Source organism: Protopterus annectens, chromosome 2.part2 (genome assembly GCF_019279795.1).
Source record: "Protopterus annectens isolate FY-2018-M chromosome 2.part2, PAN1.0, whole genome shotgun sequence".
Lineage (NCBI taxonomy): Eukaryota > Metazoa > Chordata > Ceratodontiformes > Protopteridae > Protopterus > Protopterus annectens.
Genome location: NC_056730.1, coordinates 640,915,456 through 640,935,187, shown reverse-complemented (window position 1 = coordinate 640,935,187; position 19,732 = coordinate 640,915,456). Strand labels below are relative to the sequence as shown.

Here is a 19,732-nt window from a genome sequence, read left to right as displayed (position 1 = left end):
ACAGTAATTAAAATTTGTCCTGGATTTTTGGTATTTCTCCTGCCATTGTTTTTGGCTTTGTTCAGATTTTTTGCACTAAGGGGTTGAGGTGCGGACACAGATCCCAACTGCTGCTTAATTATATCAGGAGACCGTATAGAGTTTAGTCTGTAACTCCAGGTTAGGACTGCCTGTTGCTATGGATAGCCTTTCATATTGTTCGCTGATCTTTCTTAACTTGTTTGTGGTTTGACCAGAAGTAGCAGAATTCATGGTAAAGTCCTCTTGCAGTATAAAGCATGCAATGACCACCAAAAGTGTTGCCCTCATAAATGGCTCAGAAAAATCTGCCTAGACCTGGTGCTAGGCTGAGACCATTTGCTTAGATGTTTTGGCTTCTTTGGGGCAACTGCATTTTATTTCCAATTGTTCTTTCTATTAATTAATCTTTGACCACCACATATAATTCTAGCCAGTGCCCTTATTTTTACTACTCCAAGATGACCTTGATAAAGTTCTTCCGATAGTCTGGGCCATGATGCAGTGAACATGGTAATCCATACCTCCTCACACACACACACACACACACACACACACACACACACACACACACACACACACACACACACACACACACACACACACACACACACACACACACACACACTACACAGCCATTTAAGAAGGGATCATGTCATTTTTGGATAATATTCTCTTTTACTTGCTGATGGCCTGTAACAAGCATAAAGTCTCTGTTGAATACATGCGAGATTTACCTCTTGACACTGTAGACAGGACTTAATACCTCTCTGTTAGTTTGGACATACTTTTTCTCAGCTGCAGACAAGGAGCATGAAGCAAATGCTATGTAACTCTCACTGCCGTCTTCCCCAGTATGTGACATCAGTGCTGCAGTGCCATATGGGGAAGCATCACAGATCTGATTCTGGTTCTCTACAAGGAAGGGTGATAGTTCATCAGGACTGTATCAGACGTGACCTGCCCTCATGGCCTAATGAAGTGAATGGTCACATTCTTTAGTTCACAAAGTCTACCAGCCTGAACCAGCTCATTTATGTAATGTAATATGACTGCCAGAGTTGGCAGACTTTTGCCATAATAGTTTACAAACCTCTGAAAGCTCTGTGGGTGAAATTCCTGCCCATCACATTATACCGCCTGCTATTTGTATTTTACTATTCCCAGATTTGACTAATATGTTTATGTCCTTTCAGTACTTGTCCTCTCAGTTTATTGAGAACTAGTATTTGATCAACTTTGAAGATTAAGCCTTGTACACAACTTATTTACTCCTTGAAAAAAAAATAAGACTGAATTTATTTCCTTACTCATGGGGTGGGGGGCTTCCTAAGGTTACTGCAAGGCATAAACCTTGTGTACCTTTTGGAATTCAGAGGCAACCCTAACACTGTGCTGTAGCATGAAAACATGCAGTACCTTGTCAGGTTGTCTCTAAGGCTAAGATATATGCTAATGAGGGAATTTGGGGAGAGGAATATGGGGTGGCCTAATGGTTAAGGTGTTTGCCTTACAAACACAAGGTGCAGGGTTTGCGTCTCACAAGGGATAATTGGCTAGGCTTAAAATGGCTTGCAAGGGCAGTTAGCCTAGTACTAATCTATGTACCTATGAACCTATAAATAGCCATGACTTGCTCCACATGGAACTGAAGGCATCTATGTACTAAGCTATTCATAGAATCTGTCAGCCGTGTAGATTACCATGGCTGCTCCTGCAATGTCATGACAGTGGACATGGCTAAAATGCTGTGTCCAGCCACTGCAGAAAGAGTAAGTACTGGGAAGTTTAATTGCAAGGTAAGGTTGGGAGGTCATGAGTGAGCGTATGAGAGGGGCTGCTTTTGTGAGTGTGTGTGTGTGTGTGTGTGTGTGTGTGTGTGTGTGTGGATGTCGTACCACCACTCACCCCCTAGACTAATGAGCTTGTTCTATAATATTAGATGGAAGGGACCACTAACCACCAGGATTACTTTATAAGACTTGTGTTATAATGACAGTTAAATCAGTATGGGGAATGGGGACTGTTAGGAGCATTAAACACCAGGGATTACTTTAAGAGACTTGAGCTGTAACAGCACTTAAACCAGTATGGGAATCAGGGGTAGGAGAAATGCTACCACTAGGGGTAGTCACAATGGAGTACCATAAAGACACATTAAATAAAAGGTATAACAACTACTAGACACCAGGGACTGTCTGAAAATAAATAAATAAATAAATAAATAAATAAGTAAATGAAGGGAGGATATGAACTATGCCCCCTTGATACAGAAACCTGCTGCATTAGTAGGTGTTTTTATTCTACATATTGAGGATCTTGGGCATTATGCAATATATGCAACATGTCTTCAGGTATGAGGGGAAAGGTGGACCAGCACACGATATCCCACAGCATGCATTTACTGGAGGATATGAAGTGTAAAACCAGAATGTCCGGCATTAATGACTGAACTGTAAACATTAAGAATTCAAGTGAAATACTGAAGTGTAAAAACACCAATAACCAAATATTCACTTCAGTTGCTGTTCCAGTACCAATAAAGGACTCCCAGTTGTTCAAATTCAACACTTTAATATCCAATAAAATATACAAGCATAAAGGATTTAATGCTTTCATTTCTAACACACCAGAAACTTCTTCAGAATCACCCAACATTGAATCTAAAGCTGTTTAAATACACCCAGCACCTCTCTGATTGGCTGTTACATAAAAACCATAATGAAATTTTTAAAAGGACAACACCAACTTCAAAATATGTTTAAAAAGTCAACATTTTCAGATGTTATAACATTTTGCATACCTACACATATAACACATATACTATGTTTAAAAAACTTAGAAAACACTTAAAAAACACTTAAAAAAACTTAAAAATGGATGTTGTTCTATATTAATGTTAGTATCTGTTTGCTGTTAACTTAAGAGCTGGGGCTAGTGAAAGGTGGTTATTCAATCGAGGGGGGGACACAAGCATCAAGTTGAAATTGCCAAATAGCTTCTTTAAGTTCTCGCTTAGATTCTCAGTCACCTCCCCTTTCTTGTTGAGTAACTTTCTCTATAACCCAAAACTTATAATCTGCTTGGGGACACTGCAGACAGTGTCTATAAAGGGCATTGGTGTCCTTTTTCAGGTTTATATCTTATGTATGCTCGTACACCCTCTGCCTCAGTGTACGTTCGGTCTTCCCCATATAGTAAGAACCCCATAACTTACAATGGGCTAAATAAATCACCCCTTTGGTATGAAGTTGAAATGCTCCTGCGGGTAAAAAGTGACTTTTGGGGAATCCAATGTTAGTGTGTTTTGGTTATACATAAATGAGCATTGACTGCACATACCACATTTATATGTTCCTAATATTGTGCCCACATGTTTTGTATTTCCCCTTTCAAAAATATCCTTTAGAGTGGGGTTTCTGCTGACCCCAAACTTTAATGGTCTACAAAATACCCTGGGTTTGTTGGGCATACTAGAAAATATCTTCCAGTTTTTGTCACAATGTTTTGAATCGCCTTAGTATCTTGGTTGTATGTCAACAGTAAATATGTACCATCTGTGTCACTTTTAACTGATCCTTGGTCCTTGTTTCTGTTGTTATTATTACTTTCATAGTTTAATAGGAGTATATATTTATTTCCCCATCCCCTTAGAACTTCTTCTTTGATAGTTTTAACCATGCTATCGGGGTATCCCCTCTCACAAAATATTCCAACAATATAATCCATTTCTTTCACCAAGTCATCTTTATCCGAAGTCATACGGGACCGTATGTATCATTTGTCCTTTCATTATATTTTTCTTTTGTTTATAATGATGGTTACTTTCATAATAAAGATATGAGTTTGAGAAACATTCCTTTGTTTATAGTTTTGAAATATATTTCCCATAAGTATCGTCCTTTATAATGGTCACATCTAAATAATGTACTTCGATTTTTCTGGTTTCATATGTGAACTTCAGAAATTCTGTGGTGTTATTTATGTATTCTGTGAAACCTTCTATATTTTGTGGGGACCCTTTCCACAAAATAAAAATATCATCCAAAAATCTGAAGTAAATCCTGATGTAATCTTTGTACTGTGACTCAAAAATAAAATGTTTTTCCCAGTATACTAGGACAGTATTTGCAAATATGGGTGCGTATGCCTCACCCATTACAGCCACATCCATTTGATGGTATTTCTCACCCTGGAAATATATGAAATTGTTTTTTAATACCAATTCCATGCTTTCTAGGATAGTGTTAAAATCTGAGTATTGCAAAAATTCAACCTCCAGTAACATTTCTTCAATTCATTGTATACCTCTTTCATGGGGAATAACTGAAAAGAGGTCCTTGACATTGATGGTTATAAACCAAAAAGTCATTCTTAAATTCTACTTGTCCTATCTTGTGCAAAAAGTCCCACAAATCTTTTAGTATGTGGGGGTATAAATCATAAAAAGGTTTCAACGTTTTGTCAATCTATATAGCTAGAGGCTGTGTTTTTGACCCAGCAGATGATACAATGGGTCTGGTGGGGTGAGGTTCACATAGTTCTTATGAACTTTGGGTATTCCAAAAATGCTTGGAATGTATGGTTTAGATACTTTAGAAAAGTCATACAACTGTTTTGTTATGCCCCCTTGTTGCAAGTTGTCCTCTAGAATAATGTCTGTTCTATGGTAGGCTGTATTAACTTGGTTCCGAGATACCTGGTTGTATCTACCATCAGTGTTTAACAAGGCAAGCATTTTTGATGACTATTCCCACTGCTGCATCATAAGAGGCCCTTATCAGGTTTCATAATATGAACCTCATTATTATTACACATTTCTGACATAACTTCCTTATCATCTTTTGTCAAGTTTACCTTGTTATACACCTTTCTACTATTGTCATATGATCTGATTTCTTTGCATACCATTGTTTCAAAGTTGTTTAATTCAAGTAACAGGGGGATTGTAAGAACTTTTCTTTTTCAACTGGTTCATACTCTCTGACTCAGTCGTACCACCAAGTAGTACATCCAAATTTATTTTCCTGAGAAACATTTTTATATCAAATAATGTTTCAGCCATATTTCCTTTTTTGCTAGGAATGAATTTGAAACCTTTTTTGAACAAACTAAAGTGTCTCTCATTCAGTTCAATATTGTTATAATTGTACATTTGAAAATTCCCCATCTTATTAATGGGACCTACTTCTTGCAATTCATTGTCCATGTTAGAGTTCCCTGCCCTTAAAGGTAAGTTCTCTGTTATCTGTTCCAAAAACTCTTCTGGGATTGTGGGTAAAACTGCTGTTTCCCCCTCTGATTCCCCTGTCCCCTCTGGATGGCTTGTGCATACGTAGGTTGTACTGGCAGATTCCGATTTTTTTCTGACCTTCTTACAGGACCATGGTTTAAAGGGGTTTCTCTATCATTGTTCCCATTATCAAATTCTCTATTTTCTTCACTGTTGTACCCATCCATATTAGTGGTCCCTCTGCCATTGCATGGGTTAAAATGTTGCCTTAGCACATAAGCTGTGCCCTCAGCATAGTCTTTAGTATCCCTCTGTAGTTTACCCATTTTCCTTTTCCAGTTTTTTGCATCCAAAATGTCATCTTTAAAAATATATGAATATTTACATTTATTTTCTTCTAAGGTAAACAATAAATCTTCTTGTATTTTCATATTCAAAGCTGCAATATCACTCTTTACACAGTCATCATTTTTTCATTATGCTTAATAACAACCCTCATAAGGGCTAAATCTCAGTCATTAAATACATTTACTACAGCTTTAAAAAAAATCAGTGCCCTTGTAAACATTATTAGGAAATTTACTAATTCTAAGTCCCTTAGGGGCTTATTTAACTTTAGTGCAGTCATTTAAAAAACAATTGTCAGCCATTAAACTTCTAAATTTACACAATTTTTCTTTTAACTAAGGGCACATACCAACATATGTTTCATCACCTTGTGGAGGTGCTGGGTTAAAATTAAAGTTTGTTCTGCCTAACCACAAATCCATATTTATGTCCAAATACTGTTCCCAACCACTCAGTGAATTAGTGTTATGGGCGAAACGACTCTGGGTCCATTGTAAAGTTCATATTTTGAATTTTTAAACATATTTTGAAGTCGGTGTTGTCCTTTTAAAAATTTCAGTATGGTTTTCATGTAACAGCCAATCAGAGAGGTGCTGGGTGTATTTAAATGGCTTTAGATTCAATGTCAGGTGATCCTGAAGATGATTCTGATGTGTTATTAATGAAAGTGCTAAATCCTTTAAGCTTGTATATTTTATTGGATATTAAAGTGTTGAATTTGATCGACTGGGAGTCCTTTATTGGTATTGGAGCAGCAACTGAAACGAATATTTGGTTATTGGTGTCTTTATACTTCAGTATTTCACTTGAGTTCTTTGTGGTTTTTGTTACTCTGGAATGGCTTTTTCCAGTGGCCGAGGAATCTACTAGACTGTAAGCCCAACTGGTAGGGCTAACCAAATTTTTGTGGGTGAGCTGACAAGGCTCATTAATGAATTTTCACAAGAAAATGATGGTAACAGTGTTTCTGTATATCTGGAGGGTTCTATACCCTGTAACCAAGAAAATTGAGATGTGATGATGTCACTTCCAGTTGTGATGATGTCACTTCTGGTCCAGTGATGAGGTGTACAGCAGCAGGAAAGGCATGGAGCTGCTTCTAGCCAGGGAAATGGAACAGAAACTTTACAATGTACCCAGAGTCGTTTTCCCATAACACTAATTCATTGAGTAGTTGGGAACAGTATTTGGACATTAATATGAACTCGTGGTTAGGCAGAACAAACTTTAAGTTTAACCCAGCACCTGCACAAGGTAATGAAACATATGTTGGTATGTGTCATAAAGTAAAAGAAAAATTGTGTAAATTCTGTAAATTTAGAAGTTTAATAGCTGACAATTGTTTTTTAAATGAATGCATTAAAGTTAATCAAGTCCCTTAGGGACCTAGAATTAGTAAATTTCCTAATAATGTTTACGAGGGAACTGATTTTTTTAAAGCTGTATTAAATGTATTTAATGACTGTGGTGTAGCCCTTCCTACCAAGTTAATATAGCCTACCACAGAATATACATTATTCTAGAGGACAACTTGTTACAAGGGGCCATAACAAAACAGTTGTATGACTTTTTTTAAAGTATTTAAACCATACATTCCAAGCATTTTTGGAATACACAAAGTTCCTAAGAACTATATGAACCCCCCACCCCCACCAGACCAATTGTATAATCTACTGGGTCAAAAACACAGCCTCTAGCTATATACATTGACAAAAAGTTGAAACCTTTTTATGATTTATACCCCCACATACTAAAAGATTCGTGGGATTTTTTGTACAAGATAGGACAAGTAGAATTTAACAGTGACATTTTGTTTATAACCATCGATGTCAAGGACCTCTTTTCAGTTATTCCCCACAATAGAGGTCTACAGTGGTTTGAAGAAATGTTACTGGAGGTTGAATTTTTGCAACACTCAGATATTAAGACTGTCCTAGAAAGCATGGAATTGATATTAAAACACAATTTCATATATTTCCAGGGTGAGTTATACCATCAAATGGATGGGGTTGCTATGGGTGTGGCTTGCGCACCCATATTTGCAAATATTCTCCTATTATACTGGGAAAAACATTTTATTTTTGCATCACAGTACAAAGATTACATCAGGATTTACTTCAGATTTTTGGATGATATTTTTTATTTTGTGGAAAGGGTCTCCACAAAATATAGAAGGTTTCATAGACTACATAAATAACACCACAGAATTTCTGAAGTTCACACAGGAAACCAGAGAAACGGAGTACATTATTTAGATGTGACCATTATGAAGGCCAGTACTAATGGGAAATATATTTCAAAGCTATAAACAAAGGAATGTTTCTCAAAACTCATATCTTTATTGTGAAAGTAACCATCCTTACAAACAAAAGGAAAATATAGTGAAAATAAAAATGATACAGGGAGCCCGTATGACTTCTAATAAAGATGACTTGGTGAAAGAACTGGATCATATTGAGGGTATGTTTTGTGAGAGGGGATATCCCGATAGCATGGTTAAAACTATCAAAGAAGAAGTTCTAAGTGGATGGTGAAATAAATATATACCCCTATTAAACTATGAAGGTAATAATAACAACAGAAACAAGGACCAAGGATCAGTTAAAAGTAACACAGATGGTATGTATATTTAGGTTGATATACAACCAAGATACTAAGGGGATTCAAAACATTGTGACAAAAAACTGGAAGATGTTTTCTATTATGCCCAACAAACCCAGGGCATTTTCTAGACCACTAAAGTTTGGGTTCAGGAGAAACCCCAATCTAAAGGATATTTTTGAAAGGGGAAATACTAAACCTGTGAGCACAATATTAGGAATATATAAATGTGGTATGTGTGGTCGATGCTCATTTATGTATAACCAAAACACACTTACATTCCCAAAAGTCACTTTTTACCGACAGGGGCGTTTCAAGTGTCATACTGTCATACCGAAGGGTGAGTTATTTAGCCCATTGTAAGGTATATGGTTCCTATTACATGAGGAAGACTGAACGTACATTGAGGCAGAGGGTGTACGAGCATACATATGATATAAACTGGAAAAAGGACACCAATGCCCTTTATAGACATTGTCTGCATTGTCCCCAAGACGACTATAAGTTTTGGGTTATAGAGAAAGTTACTCACCAAGAAAGGAGAGGTGACTGGGAATGTAACCTAAACTTTAAAGAACCTTTTTCGCAATTACAACTTGATGCCTGTGTCCCCCTGGACTGAATGACCACCTTTCACTAGCCCCAGCTCTTAAGTTAAGAGCAAACAGATACTAATATTAATATAGAACAACATCCAGTTTCTTAAGTGTTTTTAAGGGTTTTCTATATGTGTTATATGTGTATATATGTAAAATGTTATAACGTGAAAATTTTGAATTTCTAAAAATATTTTGAAGTTGGTGTTGCCCTTTTAAAAATTTCAGTATGGTTTTTATGTAACAGCCAATCAGAGAGGTGCTGAGTGTATTTAAATGGCTCTAGATGCAATGTCAGGTTTTTCCAAAGAAGTTTCTGGTGTGTTAGAAATGAAAGCACTAAATCCTTTAAGCTTGTATATTTTATTGGATATTAAAGTGTCAAATTTGATTGACTGGGAGTCCTTTGTTTGTACTGGAGCAGCAACCAAAGTGAATATTTAGTGAACTGTAATCATTCATGAATTACCAGGTCTGGGAAAAAGGAGACATCATGGATGATCTGACAATAAGGACCTGTATGTAGTATATTGTGTGTGTGAGTGTGTGGGTTTTACTGTGTTCTTGTGTGTGTGTGAGAGTGACTGGGGGGTGCTTCTTGTTTTATGATGTGGTCACTAACATGTCACCTACTGTGGGAAGTGCTGATCTGCACTTTGTGGTAGTTAATGTGATTCAGAGACATGCAAATTAACCCATAATGAGGTCTTTCCTGATGGCACATAATTTGCTGCTGAATTGTAAAATACTGCATTGTGTGAGCAGGGCCTTTTTAGCCTGAGTTGTGTGGATTGTGCTGAGGCTGTTAATGAATCCCTGGGTTGATTTATTTTCAGACCATCCTTTTACTGGATAAACAAGTTGAGAAAAAGCTCTAATATTTATACACAGAGTAGCTAGACTCTCATGTCTTCTAGGGGCAGCTAACAGATCCGCTTATTTATTATAATATTTCCTCTTTTTATTACAGTACAGGCTTGACCATACCCACTATAATGTCATATGTTTGATAAATGTCTTGTCATACTTTGGACATGTGGAGGTTGGGAACCCTACTTTAAATGAAATGCTTAACAATTCTATAAACACACACACACACACACACACACACACACACACACACACACACACACACACACACACACACACACACACACAGAATGTCAGAAGGAGTTGCATTGTGTTTTTGTAGACTTAGAGAAAGCATATGACACGGTGCCTAGAGAGGAGTTGTGGTATTGTATGAAGAAGTCAGGAGTGTCAGAGAAGTATGTCAGAGTGGTACAGGAAATGTACAAGGGTAGTGTGACAGCAGTGAGGTCTATAGTGGGAGTGACGGATGCGTTTAAGGTGGAGGTGGGGTTACATCAAGGATCAGCTCTGAGCCCTTTCTTATTTGCAGTGGTGATGGACAGGTTGACAGACGAGATCAGACAGGAGTCCCCATGGACTATGATGTTTGCAGATGACATTGTGATCTGCAGTGAGAGTAGGGAACAGGTGGAAGAGACCCTGGAGGGATGGAGATATGCTCTAGAGAGAAGAGGAATGAAGGTCAGCAGGACTAAGACAGAATATATGTGTGTGAATGAGAGGGAGGATAGAGGAATGGTGAGGATGCAAGGAGTAGAGGTGGCGAAGGTGGATGAGTTTAAATACTTGGGGTCAATAGTTCAGAGTAACAGTGAGTGTGGAAGAGAGGTGAAGAAGAGAGTACAGGCAGGATCGAGTGGGTGGAGAAGAGTGTCAGGAGTGATTTGTGACAGACGAGTACCTGTAAGAGTGAAAGGGAAGGTCTACAAGAGGGTAGTGAGACCAGCTATGTTATATGGGTTGGAGACAGTGGCACTGACAAAAAGGCAGGAGTTTGAGCTGGATGTGGCAGAGTTAAAGATGTTAAGATTTGCACTGGATGTGACGAGGGTGGACAGGATTAGGAATAAGTATATTAGAGGGTCAGCCCAGGTTGGAAGGTTTGGAGACAAAGCCAGAGAGGCAAGATTACGTTGGTTTGGACATGTGCTGAGGAGGGATGCTGAGTATATTGGGAAAAAGATGCTAAGGATGTAGCTACCAGGTAACAGGAAAAGAGGAAGGCCTAAGATAAGGTTTATGGATGTGGTGAGAGAGGACATGCAGGTGGGTGGTGTGACAGAGCAAGATGCAGAGGACAGGAAGAAATGGAAACAGGTGATCCGCTGTGGCGACCCCTAATGGGAACAGCCGAAAGAAGATGATGATGATATATATATATATATATATATATATATATATATGTATTTTTTTTTTTACATAGGAATAACACTACTATAAAATACATTCCCTCTTGCAATGAAAGCTGTATGAATGCATACATTTCAAAGCTGTCGGGATGTCAAGAAGTATAAATATAATATGATGCAAATGCTTTTAGGTGGCCAGCAGCTTTGATTTATCCCATAAACTTGTAAGGTCTGTTTCATATACTTTGTTGTGATTTTAAACTAGAATGTGTAAAGCAGAGGATTATGATCTGTTCTCTAACCGTAAGCAGGTTGCTATGTGTTTAACACATGAAAATAAAGAAATTCACTTTGACAGTGATGCTTGACAGGTGAATCTTGACATACATATTGAGAACACATAAGAAGAGTTATGACTGGAGAGACATGATCATAAATTTTTGTAGTATATAGAACTTTACCTGCTCCTATGTACTATAGAAGTCAGAGAAAAAAAAAAAGTGTTATAACACTAGTATAGCCAAACCTGAGTCCGCGAGGAACCACCAGTTATTTTCCCGCATACAAGAGTCCCCACTGACAACATGTAGCCAAATTGCACTCAGGGGAGTATGGGCTGTGAGAATGTTGTAGAACGTCCTCATGTCTGCCTGGTATTTTTGATCTGTCTCATGAAAAATATGAGTTCATGCAGTGCAAGCTACTGCAAGGCCTATTCTAGCACCTTTATAAGTTTATTAGATGAGTGTTTTAAATTCTTGCTATACCTTTGTCCTGTTTTTTTTTTTTTTTTTTTGTACAGAATTGTCCTGAAAGGTTGGTATTATGGGGAAAGGGGTTGTGAGAAAGTTGCAGAATGTACAAATATAATTTTAATGCAAATCTTGTTCTGTTTCAAAATTTATAATAGCAATATTTAAAACTATCCCCGATGTTCCACCTTTGTTCTGCAACTATTTTGCCTTTGCCTAGAATTGTTGTGCTCAGAGGTTAGGAGGATGGTAGGGGTTATAAAAATGTTACACAGTGTTTAAATGTTTGTTTGACATTTTTGTTCTGTTTCTCATAAAAAATTGTGGTTTAAGCAATGCATGCTACTGCAAAATCAGTTATACTAGCATCTTTATTTGTTCATAAGCCTACTGTTTTAAATCCCTAATGTTATACCTTTGTCATTTTTTTTGCTTTTGCCACAATTACTGTGCTGAGAGGCTGGTGATGGGGGTATGGGCATTGATAAAACTGTAGACTGTTTGCTTGACATTTGTGGTCTGTATCTCAAAATAATTTTGTTTTCTAGCAAAACTTTGAGGACTGAAGTAAAGTAATACCAAACTATAGGAAAACCCATTCAGTCATATTTATAACTTTGTAAAAGCATTTTTTAAATGTGTTCCCCTGTTGTTTAGCATTTGTACTGTGCTATGGTGTTTTGTCCAGAATTCATGTGCTGAAAGGTTGGGGGGTAGGGGCTATGAGAATGTAGAATGTACAGGTATTATTGTAATGCACACTAATGCAAAACTTGTTATTTTGTTTTAAACATTGTTTTAAACTTATAAAGATAATATGTTCAAAACTATTACTAATGTTATATCTCTGCTCTGCAATTAATTTTGGCTTTATCTAGAATTATTGGGCTGAGACATTGGGAGACAGGGGCTGTGAGAATTATGAAGAATGTACTGATGCTTTAATTCCTATTAATGCATACCTGGTTATTCTAGTACCTTACTAAGTTTACAATAGCAATGTTTAAAGCTACCCCTTCATTATGTGATTATTTTTGGCTTTGTCTAGGATTGTGCTGAGACATTAGGAGGGGGTAGGGGCTGTGAGAATGGTGACCAGTGTTGAGATGTTTGGTATTTTTGGTCTGTTCCTCACAAAAAAATGTGGGTGCATGAAACACATGCTACTGCAAAATCTGTTCTAACATCTTTATTAGTTCATAAACCCAGTGTTTTAAATCCCTAATCTTACGTTTTATGTGCTGAGAGACTGGTGGTGGGAGGTATGGGCTTTGAGACTTTCAGACTGTTTGTTTGATATCTGTAATCTGTCCCTCAAAGCTGTTTGGTTTCCTAGCAAACTTTGAGGATTAAAGGAAAGGGAAGGGGGTGTGGCAACAACATGGTCACACCTTACATCCTCCGAGGTAGGGCCCCAACATGAAACTTGCTGGTGGTCCCCAAAATGCTAGCACTGGCCCTGAACACTAGGTATTTTACGGCTTTGAAAACTGCAGCCCATTAACTATTGCCACAGAGAAAATTTTTGATCTTTTCTTTCATCAGTCTTAAAAAACTGAATAATGCGTTTATCAGCTTCCTACCATTCTTGTATTTTGGCTGCTGACCACTGTTAATGCTCTTGCATGAGACTGTAGCTTAACAATGGTTTGGCATGCTTAAAAAAGCTAGTTAAGCACATTTCTGACATCAGAAAGGTGCTTAACAGGCCTGTACTCTGTCCAGTTTCAGAATATAATCATGGAGCTCCATGCAGTACATTACAATAATGGGCCATGAAAGTGAATAAAAAGAAGCATGTGTTAGGACAACACTAACAAAGGAACATTGAACAGAAGGGGCAGGCAGTATCTGTGCAATGGACTTAACAGTATCCAAAAATGTGTGGTTCATTAAAATGGGAAGAAAGATTTGCTGAATGAAAATGTTTTAGGAAATGTCCTATCAGTGAATGACAGCATTGCAAGGAAAGCATTGACAGTATGAGGCAATGCCATAGGTGCAATACTATTGATAGTATAAAAAATGGACTGAAGTAAAAAAATAAACAAAAATAAAGCTGTTGATGGTCAGTCACTTTAAGAGTGGCATAGGGCTAGGCGGAAAGTACAAAAACATCCAATGGTTTGTGAAGAGAGTTGTGTTATGGAAAAATGCAAGTGTGATACAGTGTATAGAAACACTGCATTGACTACTGAAGAAATGTGTTAATGTGTGATTTATGAATGTGGAAGTGCATTTATGAAATAGTAGATTTTAGAGAAAAAAATAATTAAGAAAGTTTGACACAATATTCCTAAAGTGGAAAGTACCTATTTCTGCACATTTATTTCTGCAGTAGGTGTTTTAAACAGCATTCTTCTGAAAAAGTAACTGTGATTTCAGGATTTATAACTGTATATAAAACTCAAAAATGTTTTAAAAAGTTATATTTTGCTTGATGCTGTTTACTAAATGCAGCTTATTTTTTCTTAGTATGAAAACCAGACAAAGCTGGCACTGGTGGGAAACTGGGGAACAACAGGACTTACATATCCCAAATATTCAGATGTTACTGGAAAGATCAAGCTTCCAAAGGATAGCTTCCGACCCAGCACTGGCTGGACTTGGTCTGGTGACTGGTTTATTAGTCCAGAAAAAAGGTGAGCCCATCAACCACACCATCAGTTCATTCTACAAAAACATTATGGGCTCCTTGCTCATCTAAGGATAGCAACTTGAAAAACATTATAATTTATTGATATTTCCACTTAGTTGTTGTCTTTCTATTATTATAAAAACTATGAGCTTTAAATGCAAATTCATATTTGTGCCTTATTGTGATCTGATTTTGTACTGCATGCATTAAAGTGATAGTTATGTAGAGCAGTCCAGCAAATTATTTTCACTTACTTTCCAAGGTAAGTTATGCATATATAAGTTAGTTTCAAGTACTGGCAGATTCTGCATGCACTATGGTTTCAGCAGGTGAAATGCCTCCATTGAAATGAGCAAAGAAAACAGAGAATTTAATTCCATGTCTAGTACCAGTTAAATGAAAATGATTTTGTGGAATCTATTGCACACATTTCTTGATGAAAGTTTTCATCTTATAGGTTCATAGGTTCATACTAGGCTCTCTGCCCTAGGGCATTTATAAGCCTAGCCAGAGTGTATGTGGCCTACACCACCCCTTAGGATGAGAATACTACGCCCTTTTAGGGTTTAGTTTACTATGCCTCTGTCTAGTAGTGACAAAGAGATGACCCCCGGGGTAAACCTACGATCTCCCATCCACTCGTCGAGATTTCTCTTGAATAGAGTCAGTGAGGGGCTCTGCCTAACATGGACTGGGATTCTGTTCCAGAGTGTAGGGAGCCTCTGGGTTATGAATCTGTCCCTCCAGCACATTCTATTTATTTCTGTGTTGAGGTTTAAGTCACTTGTTCTCGTGGCTCTGATGGATAAGCTGTTTCATGTATGTATACCACTGTAAACATAATTGTTTAGAATAGTGGTCTCACAGATGAATGCATATTTTATGCCATTCAGTAAGCATCCCATTTTTCAGAAAAGAGGGAGTTAGGGAAGTAGGAGCCCTCAGACTGTTTACACTCACAGTTCAGTAGAACTGATCTAGTATTCAGTTCTGCCACTATGTGGTTCAGTGCAGTGGTATGGAAGTTAGTGTGCCAGTGTCATAAACTGCTCAGGAAGTGTGTATGATAAATATTTTTCCATGATGTGAAATATACCATTTGTAGAAAGAGTAGAGGTAATGCTAGGAACACAACCTTTTAAATTATTTGGCCCATGCATTCTATCTATTTTATCGACTATATTTGTGTATCTTGGTCTTTTTTATCTATCTCCATTTTTGTTAGGATTTCTTTGTTTCTACTGTGAAATAAACATTTCTGCCTCAAAAAAAAAAAAATCAGCACTGTGTGTGTGTTTGTGTGTGTGTGTGTGTGTGTGTGTGTGTGCGCGCGCGCGCGCGCGTGTGTGGCAGCAGCTGTGTCAGTTCATTTAGTTATGCATATTTTGTCTTCTTTTGCACACAAAATCTCAGAAAAATCAGTTTCTGCACTTCCATTTGAAGGTGCAATAAGTTACAGTAGACAGAAGTTACTAGAAATTAAACAGTCCACATCTACATGTTGTTGAATGGATGCCTTGAAATCTGCGGAGTATCTGGGGTCTACTAGTACAGACCTACAGCAGCTGTATATTTTAACTCTACACACTCTAAAGTGCCTGTAACTGGTAGAAGAAGGTTCTGGAATATGTTGTACAAGGACAAAGAGAAAGATGTCAGAGAACAAGGAAAAGAGAATGCAGAGCAGGTATTGCTGTAAAGTAACAAGCAACCCCCTACAGGCCTGCACTACCAGCAATACTGCTGGCTAATGTTAGGTCACTGGATAGCAAGATGGACTGCTTTATTCTGGAACTCTCCAACAAGAACAAGGTGAGAAATACTTGTTTGTTTCTGATTACTGAGACATGGCTGCATGACAAGATAAATGATAGTGCAGTAATCTTAGAGAGTCTCACGCTATTTCATACAGACAGAAGCCATACACTGTGCAAAGCCAGAAGAGGTGGAGTCTGCATCTGTGTCAATGAAAGATGGTGCAGTAACTGTGAAATCATACTGTCACACTACTGTGAGAACTTAAAGAGTTCCTGTCCATTAAATGTAGACCATTTTACTTGCCCAGTGAGCTGAATGGGGTCAGTGTAGCCGTGATGTATATCCCACCTAGTACTAATACCACTGAGGCTCTAAATAAACTATGCAATCATATGGGTGAGCTGCAGAGCAAATATCCTGACTTTGTACATGTGGCCACTGGTGACTTTAATAAAGCAGAGCTGAAAAAAGTACTTCCACACTACCATCAATATGTGGACGTTCCTACCAGGGGTGATAATATCCTGGACAAGGTGTACATAAACTTAAAGAAAGCTTTGTAAGGCAGTGCAACTTCCATAAATGGGAAACTGTGACCATTTTATCACCTTGCTATCACCAGCCTTCAAACCTGCACTGGTTAGAGAGAAACCCATGAAGAAACAAATCAGGGTGTGGCCCAAGGGGGCCACAGAGGCCCTCCAAGACTGCATTGAAAGAACCAACTGGGATTTGTTCAAGGAGGCAGCCACAGAGAATCAGCATCTGAACATTGATGACTACACTGAGGTAGTGATGGCATACATTTCAAACTGTGTTGATGGGGTAACAAATACTAAGAGTATCACTATTTGAGCTAACCAGAAGCCATGGTCCACTCTTAAGGTATATGAGCTTCTGAAGGAGAGACACGTAGCTTACAGGGCTAAGGACAAAGCAGCCCAAAGTATAGCAAGAGGTAATCTGAGAATGGGTATAAGAGGGAGTATGGCAGAAAGGGGCAGAGCCACTTTGAAGGCATGAAAGATGCCAGGAAAATATGGCAAGGTATGCAGGAGTTCATTGACTACAAAATCAGGTCAGGACAGTGTGAGGACAGCATAGAATTCCTGGACAGTGTGAGCATCTTCTTTGGTAGATTTGAGAGGAGAAACAACTGGTTAGCACTAAAGCTACCCACTGATGAGAAGGATGCAGTACTCAGCCTCAGCACAAAGGAGGTAAGAAGAAAGCCAAGGAAGGTGAAACCAAGGTAGGCTGCTGGCCAGACAACATATTGGGCAAGGTGTTAAAAGGCTGTGCTGATCAACTGTGTACAGTGCACATGGAAATATTTAATACCTCTTTTGCCATGGCAAAAGTACCCTCATGCTACAAGGGGAAACAAACATCATCCCATTACCTAAGAAAAACACCCATTTTATCCCTAATGACTACAGACCAGTCACTGTGACATCCACTGTTATGAAATGTTTTGAGCGGCTGATCAAAAAACATCTATCATCAGGCTTACCCCCCGATTTTGACCTTCTGCAGTTTGCTCACAGAGCCAACAGTTCCATGGCTGATGCCATAAGAACAACACTACACATCTCTTTTGAACATCTAGAGGACAAAGACAGCTATGTGAGGATGCTGTTCATAGACTTCAGCTCTGGAATTAATATGGTGGAACCAATGCAGCTGATCTGTGAACATCTCTGTAACTGGATACTGGAATTCCTGACTGAGAGATCACAGAGGATGTGTTCGGTAAGAATACATCAAAGTGTGTCACGATTAATACCAGGGTTCCACACGGATGTTTTTTTCAGCCCACTGTTATTCACCATCCTGATCCATGACTGCTATGCTAAGCACCAGTCCAAATATATCATCAAGTCTGCCGATGATACCACAGTAATGGGGCTCATCACAAAGGAGGATGAAGGGGCATACAGAGAGCAGGTGGCATTTCTTATAAGTTGGTGTGAGGGGAACAACCTTGACCTGAATGTAATCAAGACCAAAGAGATTATCATCTACTTCAGGAAAAGGTGAAGAAGGCAACACATCCAGCACTCATGATCAATGGTGAGAGTGGAGAGAGGGTTAAGAGTACGAAATTCCTAGGTGTACACATATCAGAGGATCTCTCAGGAGACACCAGCCAGCTGGTCAAGAAAGCACAGCAACACCTCCACTTTTTGAGAAGGCTGACGAAAGCTAAGGTTCCTCCTCATATCCTTTCCACCTTCTGTAAAGGTGCAACAGAGAGCATCCTCACCAGCAACTTCACAGTGTGGTTTGGAAGCTGCACAGTTACAGAAAGGAAGGAGCTACAGAAAGTGGTGAGGGTCGCAGAGAGGGTAACAGGTTCCAGTCTTCCATCGATAGAACTTTACTATGCAAGAAGCATCCATAGGGCCACCAAAATAATACAAGACACCATGCATCCTGTGCATGGAATGTTTAAGCACCTGGCATCGGGCAGAAGATATCGCAGCATGTGCTGCAGGACTACAAGATTCAACAACAGTTTCTACCCAACAGTGGTTAGACTTCTGAACTCAGGCACTAGTCCCAGGGGTCTGGACATATAATAAGTCAGTTTATATTTGTGCAATATATACTTATATAAATTCCAAGTAAGTGCAATATTTATTTATTATATCCATAGCCAGTATTATTTAACCCACTCAGTTGCAATATTAGACAAATAACTTGGACGTTGTGCAATCTGTAGTGTGTTTTGTAATACTTTAAATGGAGACGTTAATTTACCTTAGGGGAGGGTATTTTTTTTTTAAATATGGGTGTTGGTAAGATGTCTCTGCTCCTTTTTAAGTGCATGTATTGGGAGTAGTGTTGTATATGTTAATCAATGAATATCAAAATCCAGAGCAAAGGAGAAAGGCGAACCAGTTCAACTGTAGCTCACTGCCAAATTTATTCAAAATAAAAGACGAAAAACATATGAGATCAAGCGCTTTCGCCTGGATCAGTACCAGGCTTTTTCAAGATGAGTTTGCACTCACAAAAACACAAGTTTATATACTACAAGTAATAATATCACATGATCAAATGTGTTAACAGCTTAATTGATAGGCAAATAAATTAATAGGCAAATACATTGTTAATTAGTAACCTAGTGCAAACAGAACCACTGAGCCATGCTTTTAAAAAATTGTAAGCCATGCAATGATAAAAACACTTCTGTGGAACAGTAAAATGTTAAAAAGCATTAAGAACCATTAATCAACATTAAAAAACATTAAAAAGCATTGATACATCATTAATCAATCCTGGAAATCTTTTTAGAAAATCTATGTTAAAATGGGTAAATAAATAAATAGAACCTATAAAATCACAGTGTGTGTGTTCAATACACTTTGTGCCAAAAATGCCTACAAAAAGTGGTTAAATTTGTTAGATAATAAATAAATAAAACTATCTGTTGTGTAAAATAGACTCAGCCATAAAAACTGTAGTTTTGTGAATTGTAATTTTATAATTTATAATTTGGCCCTTCTTAATTTAAGGACACTAGCAATGCTGACACTGTCATTCAGGCCTGGGGGTTTTGT

The 19,732-nt window shown here is 38.0% G+C and overlaps 1 protein-coding gene across 5 annotated transcripts in view; it reads left to right on the top strand.

Annotated features, from left to right (window-relative positions):
• The window catches only part of DYSF (dysferlin), a 3,914,743-nt gene that overhangs the window by 2,203,601 nt on the left and 1,691,410 nt on the right, over positions 1-19,732 (top strand). For all 5 annotated transcript variants that reach the window (XM_044064060.1, XM_044064063.1, XM_044064061.1 and 2 more), the window contains one exon: positions 14,246-14,412. In XM_044064060.1, the coding sequence (XP_043919995.1) occupies positions 14,246-14,412 (167 nt within the window). The remainder of the gene's footprint in view (positions 1-14,245; positions 14,413-19,732) is intronic.